Source organism: Argopecten irradians, chromosome 1 (genome assembly GCF_041381155.1).
Source record: "Argopecten irradians isolate NY chromosome 1, Ai_NY, whole genome shotgun sequence".
Classification (NCBI taxonomy): Eukaryota; Metazoa; Mollusca; class Bivalvia; order Pectinida; family Pectinidae; genus Argopecten; species Argopecten irradians.
The window spans coordinates 29,562,227-29,581,779 of NC_091134.1; the positions used below are offsets into that span (position 1 = coordinate 29,562,227).

Genomic DNA, 19,553 nt, shown 5'->3' on the forward strand with positions numbered 1-19,553 from the left:
ATCCTTTTGGCAAAACATGCAAAAAAAATGTACACTTCAGGAAAACAAGTCTGCAGAGTTCGAAACATATTCCATTAATGTTTTTGTGGTATTTCAAAATCAGTTCACAAGTTTAACAAGTCAAATGAATGTCACTCAATGGGTTGTCACAATATTTATATTACAGTTGTCTCCCTTCTGCCAGTTGAATGTTGAGTTCAAGTTGATTCACGTCTGTGACGAAGGGAATATCTCTTTGAATGGCAAATTTAATGACTAAGATAATGAAAAATAACAACCAAGAACATTTTGGACATTTTGGGTTTGGAAATTACCAAGGATGCAATGTTTATTGATATTTACTGTAATTTGATCTGTTGTAGAATGATTTGGATGATGATGGAGATGATGTACAAGGGGCTATGGGGCGCACTCTGACTCCTGATATCACAGAAAACCTAGATTCTTTTGTGTTCAAACCGGCCCCTCAGGGCCAGACCGTGAAATGTCGCATTACACGGGATAAAAAGGGCGTGGACCGTGGAATCTACCCCACCTACTACTTACATGTGGAGAGGGAAGATGGCAAAAAGGTAGATGTGGAACAGACTTCATCAAAACTTACATGTTTCAATCTTTTTCTGTGCAGAAGTTATCAAATTATCAAGATTTTCTAGATTATCAAAAAGACCTTAATTACTAATACCAAAGGATCTATTGAAGAATTGATCCAGGAACTATTCGCTAAAACTCCATAAAATCATAGCTTATTTACATATGATGATTCCTATAAATGTTTGTCTTATGATTTCAGATCTTTTTATTAGCGGGTAGGAAAAGAAAGAAGAGTAAAACTTCCAATTACCTGATATCCACGGATCCGACAGATTTGTCGCGAGGAGGCGAGGCCTATGTGGGAAAACTACGATCAAACTTATTGGGAACACACTTCACTCTGTTTGATAATGGAGATAACCCAAAACAGAATTATGAAAATGCAAGGAAGGAACTGATTGGAGTAGTCTATGTAAGTATTCAAGTATACTATGAATGGAATTTCCTTTGTATACAATTTACTTTCGTGAAATTTCACAATCAGAATAAATTTGTGAAAGTTGGTCACCATAGGAAATATTCTTACTTTTCTTATAATGAAAGGAAATGTCATTCAATTTGAAAATCACAAACATCAATCTTTGCAAACCTGTTTTAAAATTTAAAATCTCAAAATTTAGTAGCTATGAAAAATCTCTGGTTAACAGTTTGTAGGTGTGATGAAATAAAATGGATTGGGTTTCCTCATTGATGAAATAAAATGGATTGGGTTTCCTCATTGATGAAATAAAAATGGATTGGGTTTCCTCATTGATGAAATAAAAATGGATTGGGTTTCCTCATTGATGAAATAAAAATGGATTGGGTTTCCTCATTGATGAAATAAAAATGGATTGGGTTTCCTCATTGATGAAATAAAAATGGATTGGGATTCCTCATTGATGAAATAAAAATGGATTGGGTTTCCTCATTGATGAAATAAAATGGATTAGGTTTCCTCATAAATGAATGATGATCTTCTTGACTGAAAATGAATTATATATTCTGTTTGTTAAAAATCCATTACAGGAAACAAACGTGCTGGGATTCAAAGGACCAAGAAAGATGACCATTATAATCCCGGGGATGAACCTTGACCATGAGAGAGTGGACATCAAGCCGCGATCAGTAAGTCTGAGACAAAAGCAACGAAGTTTGGTAGATTTTGGTTTTCCTCCTGATATCTGTTATGTACTGTATGAGGTGCCACACTGTGATGAGGTCTTTATAGTTAGCTTTGGGGCTCCTCAACCATCCCACTTAGAGGTGCTGTTGTTGTAATGTCTGATCTCTTACATCAAGGTACTGGCTCTGTGGAATACATGTTTTTGAGAGTTCATCGAAATAAATATGTCAATAATTAAGCCTTACAAGATGTCACTAACTTACCTGATTTCTAAGTTCTAGTGGCCTGGCTCCGAGTTCTCGAAACAAAAGTTTTCTCCTTATGTAACTTATATGAAAACTTTAGACTTATAAGTCAGTTTTGGACCTAAGTTTGTTTCGAGAAATCGGCGCCAGGTCTAGTGGTTAAGGATGAAATGTTTTTTCTGTATGAAGTAACTGTGATTTGTTTATATTATAGGATAATGATGGTCTTATTGACCGATGGAAGAGGAAAAATATGGAAAACATCCTAGAGTTACACAACAAAACTCCTGTTTGGAATGACGGTAAATCCTAAATTTGTTATTATTTCTGTCCAGTCAGATGCTACAAAAACAAATAATGATCTATTTATGTTCTAATTTATCAAATATTCGCCATTGATGAACATACAGTGTATTTATCGCTGCATAAATGTCAAAATTCAGAAAAGCAAATTTAATACCAATATGTATTTTGAACCCACTTTAAAGATTTGACTCAAATACATGCACGCATGTACATTGTATATTGAATTACCGCTTACTTTATTTACATTGCAGTAAAGTCTCTGTATATGTGGTTTCCCCATGGTGACAATAAAATTCAGATAATTTGGATGATTTTTTTTTTCAATTTCCTGAGAACTTCAGTAAAACAGGGCTCCACTACATATGTTTATATCATTGCAACGAAAGAAAATTTTGATTTCAATTTCAGAAACACAATCTTATGTGTTGAACTTTCATGGAAGGGTTACCCAGGCGTCGGTGAAGAATTTCCAGATTGTCCATGATAATGATGGTATGTTAGACTATTAGCATAATTTGGACCTAGTAATTAACCAGATCAGTGATGCACAATGAGTAACCTATATATTGTATTAAAACAATCAGAGATCGTCATCTCTAAGCTTTAGACCTGTATTGGAGAAGTTTTTTTAATCTTTTGGTGGTAGGAGGGGAGGGGGTTCTAGTAATAGGGAACATAGGCGCTGATTTTATTAAATACAGTAAAATATAAAACATGGAAAGTGAAAAGAGAGAACTTAAAATCACAGGTAGAATTCAATAAATTGTATTTATTTAAAAATTAAAGTAGTTTGCAAACAAAGAAGTTACATGGCTATTTTTAAAATGGAAATATGATGTACAACCTAAATATTTATAATATAATCAAGTACATGTACTTATTTCCTGAAGAATTCAGTGTATCTGTTTTCTGTTTCAGTGGACTATATTGTGATGCAATTTGGCCGCGTAGCAGAAGACGTATTCACCTTGGATTTTAACTATCCACTGTGTGCTGTACAGGCGTTCGGCATTGCTCTGTCCAGTTTTGACAGTAAATTAGCATGCGAGTAATAGCCACTCCTTAACCACATGTTGTTCAGTTTCAAATATGTGATATTTAACTGAATTCATCACACTTCGTCATTTAGCTCAAATTACTTCCTGAGATGTCAGATAAAGGGAGATAATTGTACATGAAGGAACTGTCATACAGAACAAGGGAGGTAACTCCTTTGTCTGTTTGAGATTTATTGGCGTCTCAATGGCTAGGACATGTAGTGCTGTTGATAAGAGTTTCGCAATCATCTGCAAAATACATTTGCTCTAGTTCATATCCGTTAGAAAGTGATAGAATACTTGAGTATAAATACGTAGAAATTGTATATTTTCTATGGATGGTGATTCAAACACAAAGGGATAAATCACTAGAGAAAAATGTTTAGGTATGTGATAAAGCACCTAGTATGTAATATTAGTTGAGTTCATGATTGCATTATAAGATATAAATACAATGGCAACTCCGTTTATTGTATAGGAGCCCGGCCAGCTAAAGGGGATGGGTTCTAAGGTACTCTATTATTGTCACAATGATATGCAGGTTTTTATTTTTCATGCCGCCACTAAGAATGTAAATAATCATTTTGATATGAACGCCAAAGATTGTCTGCATGGAAATGCATGAATGTAGTGGGTAAACGTTTTTATTTTGAATGAGGGAAAAGACTGAGAATATTTTGGGAGACAAAGAAAGATATACTTTTGTATCTGGTGTAAGGTTGTAACTGTCATATCACTACATTATTACTCAAAAGATTCTCAGACAGGCGACTGGTTGTGGAATTTCTTTCCTCTTCAGTTTGATGATATATAATGTATTGATGGAATTTGTGAAGACTTTTTAATTCTTATCTCCATTGCTTTTTATTTTTATTGTCTGGTGAAAATAATTGATGTTTAATAATGTTCATTCAGTATAAACAAACGATAATTAATCACTTAATATGACACATATCACTTAAGAGTTTGAGGAAGATGCGCATGCCTGTCTGAGTATACGTAACTCTGTGCTGAATACCTGGTACACAGATCATGTGTGTGGTACACAGATCATGTGTGTGACACATGCTGGATGTCACACACATGTATACATCAGGTTGTACACACAGTTCTACACATGTTTATTACGAGACTGATGCTGTACATGAGTCTAATCCATGTTAAAACACCTGGATTAAGTTAGTATATATATATACAAGCATTTTTTGAGTACTACTTTGTTCTTTACATATGTGGACTTGTATTTCTTGTATGGACTTGATTTCATATAGCATGTATACCTAAGATGCATACTTTCATTAAGGCATTGAAAGTATTATGATCCCTGCGAAATCCTGCCAACAGGTTTTAATTTATTCACCCTTATACTTTATGACTATGATGTAACCGCTAGTTCATAATACTATTTTTACATGGGTGGAAACTCGGATGATGGGACAGCTTAATCATAATAACATTACAGGGGTGAAAACTCTTGATGAAATAGCTAGTTGATAATGATATTGTAGAGGTGAATGAGTTGACATAATTTTATTTTTGTCATTAGTTTTAGAATTCTTCTGTCCTCTCCTCTCTCTGCTAATGGAGCTTATTTTAATTTGTTTTGATGATGATGACCAAATTGTTATGTTTTAATGTAAGAGGAGTCTGAAGGAGCAGTACAAATGTTTATGTGTGTATCTCTTGTAAATTGTACAATTGAAAGGTTTTCCTTGATTTTGAATACCAATGTTGAAGGTTTGACCATATGATGTGGAAGTGATACTGATACAGGTCCGACACTGACATGTTTTGTCAGATGGATATAGTCATATTAACTGTGATGTCCACATTAATGAGTGTAGATTAAGGCTAGCTATGTTACGAAGGACCAGCCACAGTTTGTGTTTTGACACAGAGTATTCCAAATATCATTGTAAGAAAAAATCATACAGTTTTACAAACTTGATGAGATTGATATCATGGTAGATTTTAGTTGTCCAGCATTTACACTATGTGTAAATGTCATAATGCTTGACAAAGAATGGAGAACATCATAGCAGTTATTAACAAAACGTAAACAGAGGTTTGAAAAACGTCAAAGGTAATGCTTTTGAAATGTTCAAGGATTGGTGTACTGGTAGTTTCATTTATTGATATTGCATATAGAAAGAGACAGAGGTATATTTTCAAAAAACACATAGGGTTTATAAATAAGGAAATTACAGGAACTCCTGGTAACTTGTGAAAAAATGGTTTAGGAATAAAATGAAATAAGAAGATGAAGGAATAATTTATTTGGGCTACTGGAACTGTATTGTTTGAAATATCTATTTCTTTTGATCACAACTTTTAAAATTGCTGGTGGTTTTGTTTGTTGCTATTTAAGACAGATGGGCAAGAGTGCATTTTGTTGACAACTTGGTTGCTGCGTGATTGTTAGGTGTCTAGGGTTGAATGTTTTGTATCATTATTTATTGTCTATTAATGGATTTCACATGATTTCTATTTCATGTTTAATTAATTGTGTAAATATTAATTTTTCTCTCATTGTCTTCAGACTTTTAGCTGAAAATTGATTGGAAGTTAGAAGTTGTAGAGAATCACCCCTCTCCAGTTAAGTGAGAGAATCCTTGATGTGATGTGTTGAAGTTTGACTTCATCAGAAGTGATGAATTTGCAAAGCTGATATGATTTTTAAATAGGTGGATTTTTTTTAATGCAATATTGTAAAATGTGATAATTTTGTTGACTGTCTTGTGCCTACTATCAATGTATGATGTTCCATTGTTTTGTACAAAGTTTTTTTGTGGCTAGGATCACTGGAATCCCCAGGTTTCCATGGCTAGGATCACTGGAATTCACAGGTTTCCGTGGCTAGGATCACTGGAATCCCCAGGCTAAGTAATGTGTTTCTGGTTCACAAATACAGGCTGATACATAATCACATTGAAAACTTTACAAGTGCTAATCATTATTTTGTATTTATTATGTTGAGTTCAAATGTTCAAATAGCATTTCCATTCACCAGCATTTTAACAAAACTTATTTCAAGACAACATAGATGAGTAGTCAGTAGCCATTTGAGTAAAATCGAGTGTATATGTATATGTACAAGTAGTTTACACCTATTTAATTTCAATTTTTATCATGTTTTTTTATTGCATGAAAAATCCAACAACTTTCAAGTCTTTCATGAGGTTATATGTTAAATAAAAGATGTACTTAATATATTGTTTCTTTTGAAGCTATATAGCAGTGTGATAAAATGTACAACAAATTAGAGAATTCCTACACTGCCTAAGATAGGTCACTGACACAGTTGTCTAAAAATTGCCTTTCTTTGATAGATTTGTGTATGGAAACCGAGGATAGCTTTTAACAGTTGTATGCATGTTGTCAGCATACTTTGTTTTGACCAATCCATTATCATTTTTTGTTAAAAGTGTGTCATAACATATATTGTGTAGGCCATGTAAACTACAAAAGTGTACCATCAATTTGTGTATGTAAAACACACATTTTATACACAAAGATATGATAAATTGTAGAATTCACTGTTTTACATCACTGCTTTTAGCTCACCTGCATATATATAATTCTAAAAATTCAAATTATTGCTTGATTGTTTTGCTTTTGAAAACAATATACCGAAAAATTACTATGTTTAGACTATCTGTATACACAAATTGATCTACATATCAAATATTTACAATGTGATGACATTGCATGTCATGTAGAACATCATCATTGATTTCTTATTACAGTACTGTACAGAAAATGAAGTAATGCCTGATCATCAAACCCAGAATTTAAATCACAATAATACTTATTAGGGGACAGGAATATAGTTCATCATGATGATAAAGAGGTGAATGGAAAAATATTAGAATGGAATTAAATGTTTGACTGATCATAAAAGTTAATTGTGAAAACGATTAGACATTGTTTACATTATAATACATGTCTCTATATAGGTTGATGGATCACAAAATATTTTTTATTGTACAGAGGTAATTAAGTATTCATGATCTTTTTTTTACGTTTATTGCTTATTTAATTTTTGATTTTGAATTACCTCAATCACGACAGAGTTTTTTAAATTTACACTTGGTGAGAAGGAGTGGGTTCAGCTGATACATGGGGTCAACATCTCTGGTCAGTTATACAGACACACACCTGTCTGTGAGCAGGTAATAACTGTGACAATGACATTGTGTTCTCACTATGACTGCTTCTCACATACAATTGTTCCAACAATTGATACCAGTGCTTATAACGGAAAAAAAGAATAGCCATGTAAAATTTTGATTGAAAATGCTATGGTACTGATTGACTTAAATGAGAGGTTTTTCACAAACCTTACCACCGATATCTTTACTTGATCAGACAGTAGTAGTATGCTGTTCCACCATATTTTTGCATATTCATTCCTGGTTGTGATCATGACTTATGTCTAAGGCACACTTAACTTTTTTGGAAACACATATAACTTTTCATCCCACCTTATCACTTAATTATACAATGTCATATTAAATCATCAACATTAGAAATAGCTATTTCTTTAGAAAATGTTTTTGCTTGATTATTTTTTTAATTTACATATATGTAACTACATGAGACATTTTGCAAAGTTTCAAATCAAATAATTTAGCACAATAATAAAATAACATCATTAATTTATCATACATGATTTATTTGAATACTGACTTTAATGTTTTTGGTGTTATGATTTATGATAGAAATGCAGAAAGAATAGCTCAATAGGTTGGTGATGTTTAGACTAGAAATACAATTTTGGTGTGTTTTTAAAGAAAATTCTATAAAAATTTGTGTGTGACTTTTTCACAAACAATCCTTTTTCAGACTTAAGTGAAACTTTGAGAAGTGTAGAAATCATTACAATGATAAAAGAAAAATAAGATTGTGGGAGTGAAAAGACGCATGCACTCACCTCATTAGGAATTATTCCCTATATTACATTCCAAAACGTCCCCTACTGAAGTATCAGCTGAACAAAGGTATGCCGTCCAAATATATATAATACATGCCAGTTTGTCTTTGTATATGTCACAATATTTGATTATTATGTATTGTATGATTCTATCCGTATATAACTTATGTATGAATGGATATATATTTTATGGAATCGAGAAAAAATATTAGTATGTGTTTTGTTGTCGCCTGCATTCACAGTTTGTCTTGATTAAAGTACAACACTTGTTAAGTACAAACGAGTTTCTTTTAATCCTTGTCCATCTAATTAATTTATCCATCTGTCCTTCAACAATATATACATGTATATGTAGTTATCCTTTCTGTTTTTCAACAAGTTTAGAAGGGGTCTTTAATTTGGGAACCGTTATCCTGCAACTGTTGGAAAGGAACAGAAGCAATATTTCTATGAATAGAAAGTTCACTCACACAATTGAAACATGACAGTGAACATAGAATTACAAAACTTGGGGAAAGGATTATAGTAACAGTAGAAGAAAGGCAAACCAATCAGAAAAACCAATTATTGACCCAATCAAATCTTAAACTTTCTATGAAGGATTGCAAAATTAGGGAAATAAAAGGCGAAATAACGCAAATAGTACATTTAGGTAAAACGACTCGGCGATTACAAGACCGACAAAGCAGGGACTCAAATGCTATCCTTTTCAATCTACCAAAATCGAAAAATTGTGAGAAGGAATTTTGAAGAAGTCGCTGATTCTATTGGTGTTTCAAATAAGAAAAAGAGTAAGATCACTAAAAATCATTATGAACAATAAGAAAAAACAAAAACCCTCCAAGAAAATTATAGGCAGATCGAAGACAAAGCTTTAAGGAAATTCAAAAAAGGTCATCTTGATCCGCGATCTGACTATTAAACAAACGGAAAACGAGTCCTTATTTAAAAAAAAAAAGAATAGAAAATTTCAGAACATAAGCCGGTTTAATTTGACGAACATGGTACAGTGACAAACAACGTATTACCTCGTTTATGACATCTACATACCATTCTGAACAAAATATCGCCAATCAAGGAGAATTCGAAGCAGCTCTGGAAATATGTAATACCAAATCAAAACAAACTGTAGGGGATTCACAGAACTTAATTTGCTCAATATTCAATGGCAACAGAGAAAAAGTAAAGATCAAGTCGGCGATCACCAAATTAAACCAAATTCTACTACAGACCCTGACTTATTCCATCAAAAATGATCACTGAAACATCCCATGAAACACTAGAACCCCCTGAAAACATTTTTAAAATTTCATCTTTGAAGCATAGTTGCCAAACGATTGGGAAAATGCCTTGGTGACATATACAATGTATACACAAAAAGGATTAAAACAAGAAAAGAAAACTACTGTCCGATAAGTCTGACCTCCGTTCCTTGTTTTTTCCCCCAATGATTTATTTAAGACGAAATCAACACGCATATGGAACGAAATGGCTTTTCTAATAACGGCCAACCTGAATTCATAAAAGGGAAATCTTGCGTTTGCCAACTGTTATGTAACGTTAGAAATGGAGAAAAGAAACACTACTGACGTTATATACCACGCCTTAAACAAGGCCTTTGTACTGACGTTATATACCACGACTTATACAAGGCCTTTGTACTGACGTTATATACCACGACTTATACAAAGCCTTTGTACTGACGTTATATACCACGACTTATACAAAGCCTTTGTACTGACGTTATATACCACGACTTAACAAAGCCTTTGTACTGACGTTATATACCACGCTTAAAAAGCTTTGTACTGACGTTATATACCACGACTTAAAACTGTACGACGTTATATACACGACTAAAAAGCCTTTGTACTGACGTTATATACCACGACTTAAACAAAGCCTTTGTACTGACGTTATATACCACGACTTAAACAAAGCCTTTGTACTGACGTTATATACCACGACTTAAACAAAGCCTTTGTACTGACGTTATATACCACGACTTAAACAAGGCCTTTGTACTGACGTTATATACCACGACTTAAACAAGGCCTTTGTACTGACGTTATATACCACGACTTAAACAAAGCCTTTGTACTGACGTTATATACCACGACTTAAACAAAGCCTTTGTACTACGTTATATACCACGACTTATATACACGACTTAACAAAGCCTTTGTACTGACGTTATATACCACGACTTAAAAAGCCTTTGTACTGACGTTATATACCACGACTTAAACAAGGCCTTTGTACTGACGTTATATACCACGACTTAAACAAAGCCTTTGTACTGACGTTATATACCACGACTTAAACAAAGCCTTTGTACTGACGTTATATACCACGACTTAAACAAAGCCTTTGTACTGACGTTATATACCACGACTTAAACAAAGCCTTTGTACTGACGTTATATACCACGACTTAAACAAGGCCTTTGTACTGACGTTATATACCACGACTTAAACAAAGCCTTTGTACTGACGTTATATACCACACGACTTAAACAAAGCCTTTGTACTGACGTTATATACCACGACTTAAACAAAGCCTTTGTACTGACGTTATTATACCACGACTTAAACAAAGCCTTTGTACTGACGTTATATACCACGACTTAAACAAAGCCTTTGTACTGACGTTATATACCACGACTTATAACAAGCCTTTGTACTGACGTTATATACCACGACTTAAACAAGGCCTTTGTACTGACGTTATATACCACGACTTAAACAAAGCCTTTGTACTGACGTTATATACCACGACTTAAACAAAGCCTTTGTACTGACGTTATATACCACGACTTAAACAAAGCCTTTGTACTGACGTTATATACCACGACTTAAACAAAGCCTTTGTACTGACGTTATATACCACGACTTAAACAAGCCTTTGTACTGACGTTATATACCACGACTTAAACAAAGCCTTTGTACTGACGTTATATACCACGACTTAAACAAAGCCTTTGTACTGACGTTATACACGACACGTACTTAACACAAAGCCTTTTACTGACGTTATATACCACGACTTAAACAAAGCCTTTGTACTGACGTTATATACCACGACTTAACAAAGCCTTTGTACTGACGTTATATACCACGACTTAAACAAGGCCTTTGTACTGACGTTATATACCACGACTTAAACAAAGCCTTTGTACTGACGTTATATACCACGACTTAAACAAGGCCTTTGTACTGACGTTATATACCACGACTTAAACAAAGCCTTTGTACTGACGTTATATACCACGACTTAAACAAAGCCTTTGTACTGACGTTATATACCACGACTTAAACAAAGCCTTTGTACTGACGTTATATACCACGACTTAAACAAAGCCTTGTAGCTTATTGTACTGACGTTATATACCACGACTTAAACAAAGCCTTTGTACTGACGTTATATACCACGACTTAAACAAAGCCTTTGTACTGACGTTATATACCACGACTTAAACAAAGCCTTTGTACTGACGTTATATACCACGACTTAAACAAAGCCTTTGTACTGACGTTATATACCACGACTTAAACAAAGCCTTTGTACTGACGTTATATACCACGACTTAAACAAAGCCTTTGTACTGACGTTATATACCACGACTTAAACAAAGCCTTTGTACTGACGTTATATACCACGACTTAAACAAGCCTTTGTACTGACGTTATAAACGACTTAAACAAAAGCCTTTGTACTGACGTTATATACCACGACTTAAACAAGCCTTTGTACTGACGTTATATACCACGACTTATACAAGCCTTTTACTGACGTTATATACCACGCCTTAAACAAAGCCTTTGTACTGACGTTATATACCACGACTTAAACAAAGCCTTTGTACTGACGTTATATACCACGTACTTAACACAAAGCCTTTGTACTGACGTTATATACCACGACTTAAACAAAGCCTTTGTACTGACGTTATATACCACGACTTAAACAAAGCCTTTGTACTGACGTTATATACCACGACTTACAGCTTGACGCACGACTTAAACAAAGCCTTTGTACTGACGTTATATACCACGACTTAAACAAGCCTTTGTACTGACGTTATATACCACGACTTAAACAAAGCCTTTGTACTGACGTTATATACCACGACTTAAACAAGGCCTTTGTACTGACGTTATATACCACGACTTAAACAAAGCCTTTGTACTGACGTTATATACCACGACTTAAACAAAGCCTTTGTACTGACGTTATATACCACGACTTAAACAAAGCCTTTGTACTGACGTTATATACCACGACTTAAACAAAGCTTTGTACTGACGTTATATACCACACTAAACAAGCCTTTGTACTGACGTTATATACCACGACTTAAACAAAGCCTTTGTACTGACGTTATATACCACGACTTAAACAAAGCCTTTGTACTGACGTTATATACCACGACTTAAACAAAGCCTTTGTACTGACGTTATATACCACGACTTAAACAAAGCCTTTGTACTGACGTTATATACCACGACTTAAACAAAGCCTTTGTACTGACGTTATATACCACGACTTAAACAAAGCCTTTGTACTGACGTTATATACCACGACTTAAACAAAGCCTTTGTACTGACGTTATATACCACGACTTAAACAAAGCCTTTGTACTGACGTTATATACCACGACTTAAACAAAGCCTTTGTACTGACGTTATATACCACGACTTAAACAAAGCCTTTGTACTGACGTTATATACCACGACTTAAACAAAGCCTTTGTACTGACGTTTATATACCACGACTTAAACAAAGCCTTTGTACTGACGTTATATACCACGACTTAAACAAAGCCTTTGTACTGACGTTATATACCACGACTTAAACAAAGCCTTTGTACTGACGTTATATACCACGACTTAAACAAAGCCTTTGTACTGACGTTATATACCACGACTTAAACAAAGCCTTTGTACTGACGTTATATACCACGACTTAAACAAAGCCTTTGTACTGACGTTATATACCACGACTTAAACAAAGCCTTTGTACTGACGTTATATACCACGACTTAAACAAAGCCTTTGTACTGTTATATACCACGACTTAAACAAGCCTTTGTATGACGTTATATACCACGACTTAAACAAAGCCTTTGTACTGACGTTATATACCACGACTAAACGACTATTACCACGACTTAAACAAAGCCTTTGTACTGACGTTATATACCACGACTTAAACAAAGCCTTTGTACTGACGTTATATACCACGACTTAAACAAAGCCTTTGTACTGACGTTATATACCACGACTTAAACAAAGCCTTTGTACTGACGTTATATACCACGACTTAAACAAAGCCTTTGTACTGACGTTATATACCACGACTTAATTAAACAAAGCCTTTGTACTGACGTTATATACCACGACTTAAACAAAGCCTTTGTACTGACGTTATATACCACGACTTAAACAAAGCCTTTGTACTGACGTTATATACCACGACTTAAACAAAGCCTTTGTACTGACGTTATATACCACGACTTAAACAAAGCCTTTGTACTGACGTTATATACCACGACTTAAACAAAGCCTTTGTACTGACGTTATATACCACGACTTAAACAAAGCCTTTGTACTGACGTTATATACCACGACTTAAACAAAGCCTTTGTACTGACGTTATATACCACGACTTAAACAAAGCCTTTGTACTGACGTTATATACCACGACTTAAACAAGGCCTTTGTACTGACGTTATATACCACGACTTAAACAAAGCCTTTGTACTGACGTTATATACCACGACTTAAACAAAGCCTTTGTACTGACGTTATATATACCACGACTTAAACAAAGCCTTTGTACTGACGTAATACCTTAAAAGCTTGTACTGACGTTATATACCACGACTTAAACAAAGCCTTTGTACTGACGTTATATACCACGACTTAAACAAAGCCTTTGTACTGACGTTATATACCACGACTTAAACAAAGCCTTTGTACTGACGTTATATACCACGATAAACAAAGCCTTTGTACTGACGTTATATACCACGACTTAAACAAAGCCTTTGTACTGACGTTATATACCACGACTTAAACAAAGCCTTTGTACTGACGTTATATATACAGACTGACTATATACCACGACTTAAACAAAGCCTTTGTACTGACGTTATATACCACGACTTAAACAAAGCCTTGTATGACGTTATATATACAGCCTTTGACTGACTTATATACACGACTTAACAAGCCTTTGTACTGACGTTATATACCACGACTTAAACAAAGCCTTTGTACTGACGTTATATACCACGACTTATTAAACAACAAAGCCTTTGTACTGACGTTATATACCACGACTTAAACAAGGCCTTTGTACTGACGTTATATACCACGACTTAAACAAAGCCTTTGTACTGACGTTTGACTTAAACAAAGCTTTGTACTGACGTTATATACCACGACTTAATTGTACTGCGTATATACCACGACTTAAACAAGGCCTTTGTACTGACGTTATATACCACGACTTTGTACTGACGTTATATACCACGACTTAAACAAGCCTTTTACTGACGTTATATACCACGACTTAAACAAGGCCTTTGTACTGACGTTATATACCACGACTTAAACAAAGCCTTTGTACTGACGTTATATACCACGACTTATACAAAGCCTTTGTACTGACGTTATATACCACGACTTAAACAAGGCCTTTGTACTGACGTTATATACCACGACTTATACAAAGCATTTGACAGAGCGCCACATGGTCGATTATTACTCAAAATTGAAAAATATCAAAAGAAATGTTCTAAGATGGATAACAGATTTTCTGAAGTATATGAAGCATTTGTGAACAGCGAACCGTTTGTTCCGCGTGACGTCACAAGCGGCGTCCCCTAGGGGAGCATCCTCTGGTCGATTTTATTTTTGATACTCATTAATGATATGCTTGAAGTGCTAAACTCGGTTGTGAAAATGTTTGCCGACGATGTTAATCTCACGAAATGAGTCGACAATATGTTAAGGAGATAAGCCGAAAACTGTACTTTATGTATGAGAGGGTACAGCAACGAGGCCCGTCATAAAATTTGGGAGCGATCCAAAAATAATATGGCAAACTGAATGTCATCTTCGATTTTGACAATTTAAATTTACTTCCATTATTTCTCGGGAAATGCTTAAGGGGGTTTCTCTTGGTCCATAAAGTTGTGTACATGTAAAAACAACTGGAAGATTGAACTGGGTGGTGTAGTGTTTTAGCCATTCGCCTAGCCGGTCAAAGTTAAAGCCCCTATACAAACGTGGAAAGCTCAGGGGTTACGTACCTGATCACATGGGTTTTCTCCGGACACTCCACTGTTTAAGACCTCAAACTAACTGCAAAAGTTTTTTAGGGCTTTGTACCCCTCGCTTGGAGAGCTATCTTGTTAACCAAATAAAGGACAAAAAATGATAAAAACAACCTGCAATATTGTGTCTCTTTGTAATAGTTCAACCTTTGCCCTTTTATATTGTGCTATCTCATTGAATCATGTTGCCGAAGACAACGAACAAATACAGCCTTCCCGGTCACATACTGCCAGCCACGAACCAGTCGTCCCACTCCCTTTATGTTGGGCGGTAAGCATGAGTAGGAACTACCACTGTTATAGAATATGGGTGTACGACTCGATCAGGGGATCATACCCAACACCTACCTCGTATATGTTTATCTGAATGCCAAAAGCGAAGCAGTGTCAGGGGAGACGTTACAACACTAAATTATACAGAGTATTTGATATGTTTTTTTTTTTACTTTGCAAAAACAATACAGAATATGAGATGGGAACAAAACTTGAGATATGTGTTTTTATTATATCATATGATTTTATCATGATATAATTTGATTTTATCAATCTGGTTATCATCAATATTGATTCGAATTGACCAAAATATCATTTGCTTTGGCATTATTTTATTTTTATTTGTCATGCTTTTTTTCTTTTGTCATTATATGAATCCATACAATTTTGGTGAGCTTTCTCCGCCCTGAGCTGTTGACCAGTTTGAGCGTGTCAGAATAACAGGGATGTTTCATATTGTCCAGGTGGTCATTAACGCCTTGCCGATTTTATTTATATCTATCATTAAAACACCAAGTTATATGCATTGTAATTATTTTACATCAATATAGCAAAGGGTATTAAGACAATCTGGCCTCCATGTTCACATTTAAGACGTTTGCCAGTTGCTTCAAATTTCATCCTTAAATCTCTTATCAATGTAAAAAATGTGTCTAGTTGAAAATGTCCCAAACTAACACCTGACCAGAATAACGAGGCACGGCGTGTAGTTTCTATGTAATTGTACGCCTATCCCTAACCCGACCATTATTAGTTGGAGACGTCCTCTCTATGGTACCAATGTCATTAGGCAAAAACAAGTCTGTAGAAGATAGTACAATTTATATAGCCGACGGCTACGAGAGTTGACGACGGGGAAAGTGAGGTGGCCTAGAGTACTCCAGTTTTCCAGTTTCCGCGGTTAGACTGGATAAGTACGGCACTATCATTCAGACATCCTGAGGAATGAGAAAATTACCATGTCACGTTGCATTAGATAACGGTTTTATTGAGACGGTTTCATACAGACGTCTACACTAAACTTCGAAGCATGTCCCGCCTTAGATACGGCTTTGTTTCCGCATGGTACATTTTCACACTTCAGATGTCATTTCACGATATCATTGTACATTGTTACTCACATGTACTATGGGAGCAATGCTACCAACCCAATAAGTTTCTGGTATAATTATCTAACAACGCCCATTACTATAGGCAAACACCTGTCCGTTATCGCAAGGAGACACCTCGGAAATATACGACAAGCACACTCACCACACGCATGTACATGCATTACACTTTAGGACAGTTATTAAGGTGATCGTAAGAAAGTAAGGTCAAATATGACATCCATATAGATAGGTTCTTCCAATTGGATAATAAGTATTGTTGTGTATAGTATACGCAATGTCTCGTAGCAATCATCGTCAATCATCGTTAATCATCGTCAGTGGTACATTCCGAAGGGTATCGGAAACTTCTAGATATTCACAGCGGCATCAATCAGGGTAAAATCGGCAAACGTTCCACTCTATTGTAGTGGTGACTCTCATGGCAGTGACGATGTAGTGTTGTGTTGTAATTTGTTTTGGTCTACGAAATTATCTTAATATAATTACCAATGGTCATTGGTGACGTTCTAACGTATTAGTTCCATTTTACAAGAAGACACAACGGGAATATACCGCAGTCTCCCAAAAACACACCCTCACTTAATACACACTACGTACCGCATACATGGGAGACCGTCCTTACATGACCCTGGTTGTTAATAGGATGTTGATTAATCAAACAAACAAACAAACAAACAAAAACCGATACCGTTACACGTCTGGGTTGAGTATTTGTATCCCATGTGGAGCATGTATTTACCACAGGTAGACGGCTTTTGTCTAAATATTTGACACGTTATTCAATTACCCTAACTGTTAATATCAGGTAAAACATAATAATCAAAACTCAAACCCAACATGGAATTTTTAAGTCGCTAAACTGCCCGCACTTTGTCTAAAAATTGTCAAATAGTATGCATATTTCAAATTGTCATTGTTAATTCTGCAAAACCAATAGGACGCAAACATGGTGTAATCGATCCATTACAAAAACAAAACAGATATTACAATAAAAGAAATAAAGGTACAAGTCATTGTTTACATGAATGCTTTGAATATTTGGCTTTTTTACTTTTTTCCTTTTCCTGTTCTTTCTTGCCTGCTCCTGCTTCGTTACCATAACAGCTCTCAGTTGCATGAGAAGTGTTTGTTGTGTTCTGCGAACGGTGTTTTCAGCATCTGATCCAAGGAATCGTCCTGGCTTCTCTTCGGTGATAGGTCTGACCTACAAGGTAAGTAAAGGCATATTTATATATATAGGGGTCAAAGAAGTGGATGGGACGAGGAAGTAATTCCAACCGTGTGGACAAAAAAAATTGTCATATTTTTGAGGCGATCAGCCCTTTTATCAAGACATACAAAACGAACACGATTACATACGAACAGAAATGCGGGACAAAGAAGACAAATATTTAACTATACAGCCTAATGGAGCGCAATTTACCCTTCGGCATATAAACAGATGTACACAGTTACCTCCATTTTTATTCTAATCACAGTAAACATACTAAAGTGAATATTCCTTTTAATCTTGCCTCAAGGATTATTACAATTATTAGTGAGAAGAAACAATATCTTAAGGCTCAATGTAATCGTGTTGAGGTAATAGAGCATGGTGTTAGAAAGGCAATTGAAAAGGGACCTTTTACATCCCGTATACATGAACATAAAGCAAATACGAGTTTGATTTCTTTTGTTTTTACTTTCAACCCAAAAAAATTCAATATTTTCCCTGTGATTAAAAATAAATGTAATGAGTTAAAGGAAAGTAATGATCGTATGAGAAAGATTTTTGAAAACCATACTATTTTACAGAGTAGAAGACAACCTAAAATATAAAACAAATGTTAACATGTTCCACGTTCAATAACTTTAATGCTGACCCCATGATGTCGAAATTTAAGACACTTAGGTACGGTACATGTCCAATTATTATTGAATAAAGTACATATGTGTTTAAAATGGCTTGCATTTTACTGTAAAGGCAAACGTGAATTGTAAATCGCAGTGTGTGATATATGCTATTATTTGTTCTCGTCGAGATGATTTTTACATCGGCCAAATTTAAACTAGTAACAAGTATGGTTGTTCATAGACAACAAACAAAAACGGATTCTCTAACTAGATATATAACTTCGTACATATACACCTACTGCTGGTAGTAACTAGATAGAAAACGCCATGGAAAGCTTTTTTTATATTGTGACGATACTGTAACATTATACTTTAAAATACTTTTAATAACTTTATACATTATAACGTGGTTCGCCAAAAGACATTGTTTCTGCTCATCTTGACAATTGTTTATCAATATATTTCAAACTGCGCTGCGAAATTACATGCAACACCTTGTTCCGTGTTCTCCAGAAGAATAAGCGTACACTTGTTCGTACGTTTTCTTCTATTTTGGAAATATTGCATCCCATTTTCTTGTTAGATAAAAGCGTGTTATCTATCAGATCGATGATGAAGTATCGCTACAAACTGCGCATAGCTACAGAATGTATTATGATGTCACAAATGAAAATTCAGCAAAATAAAGCTAAGGGCATGCTTTAATTATGTGACACAGCTTTGAATTGTTAATCTACACAACATTTGCATTTGTTTTACAATGGATGGGTCTG

The 19,553-nt window shown here is 34.9% G+C and overlaps 1 protein-coding gene across 4 annotated transcripts in view; it reads left to right on the plus strand.

The window, feature by feature from the left end:
• The window catches only part of LOC138323381 (tubby-related protein 3-like), a 62,415-nt gene extending 53,915 nt beyond the window's left edge, over positions 1-8,500 (plus strand). For all 4 annotated transcript variants that reach the window (XM_069267985.1, XM_069267976.1, XM_069267968.1 and 1 more), the window contains 6 exons: positions 363-572; positions 794-1,006; positions 1,603-1,701; positions 2,159-2,246; positions 2,659-2,742; positions 3,169-8,500. In XM_069267985.1, coding sequence (XP_069124086.1) covers positions 363-572; positions 794-1,006; positions 1,603-1,701; positions 2,159-2,246; positions 2,659-2,742; positions 3,169-3,302 — 828 coding nt within the window. In that variant the 3' untranslated portion in view covers positions 3,303-8,500. The remainder of the gene's footprint in view (positions 1-362; positions 573-793; positions 1,007-1,602; positions 1,702-2,158; positions 2,247-2,658; positions 2,743-3,168) is intronic.
• Positions 8,501-19,553: the final 11,053 nt, after the last annotated feature.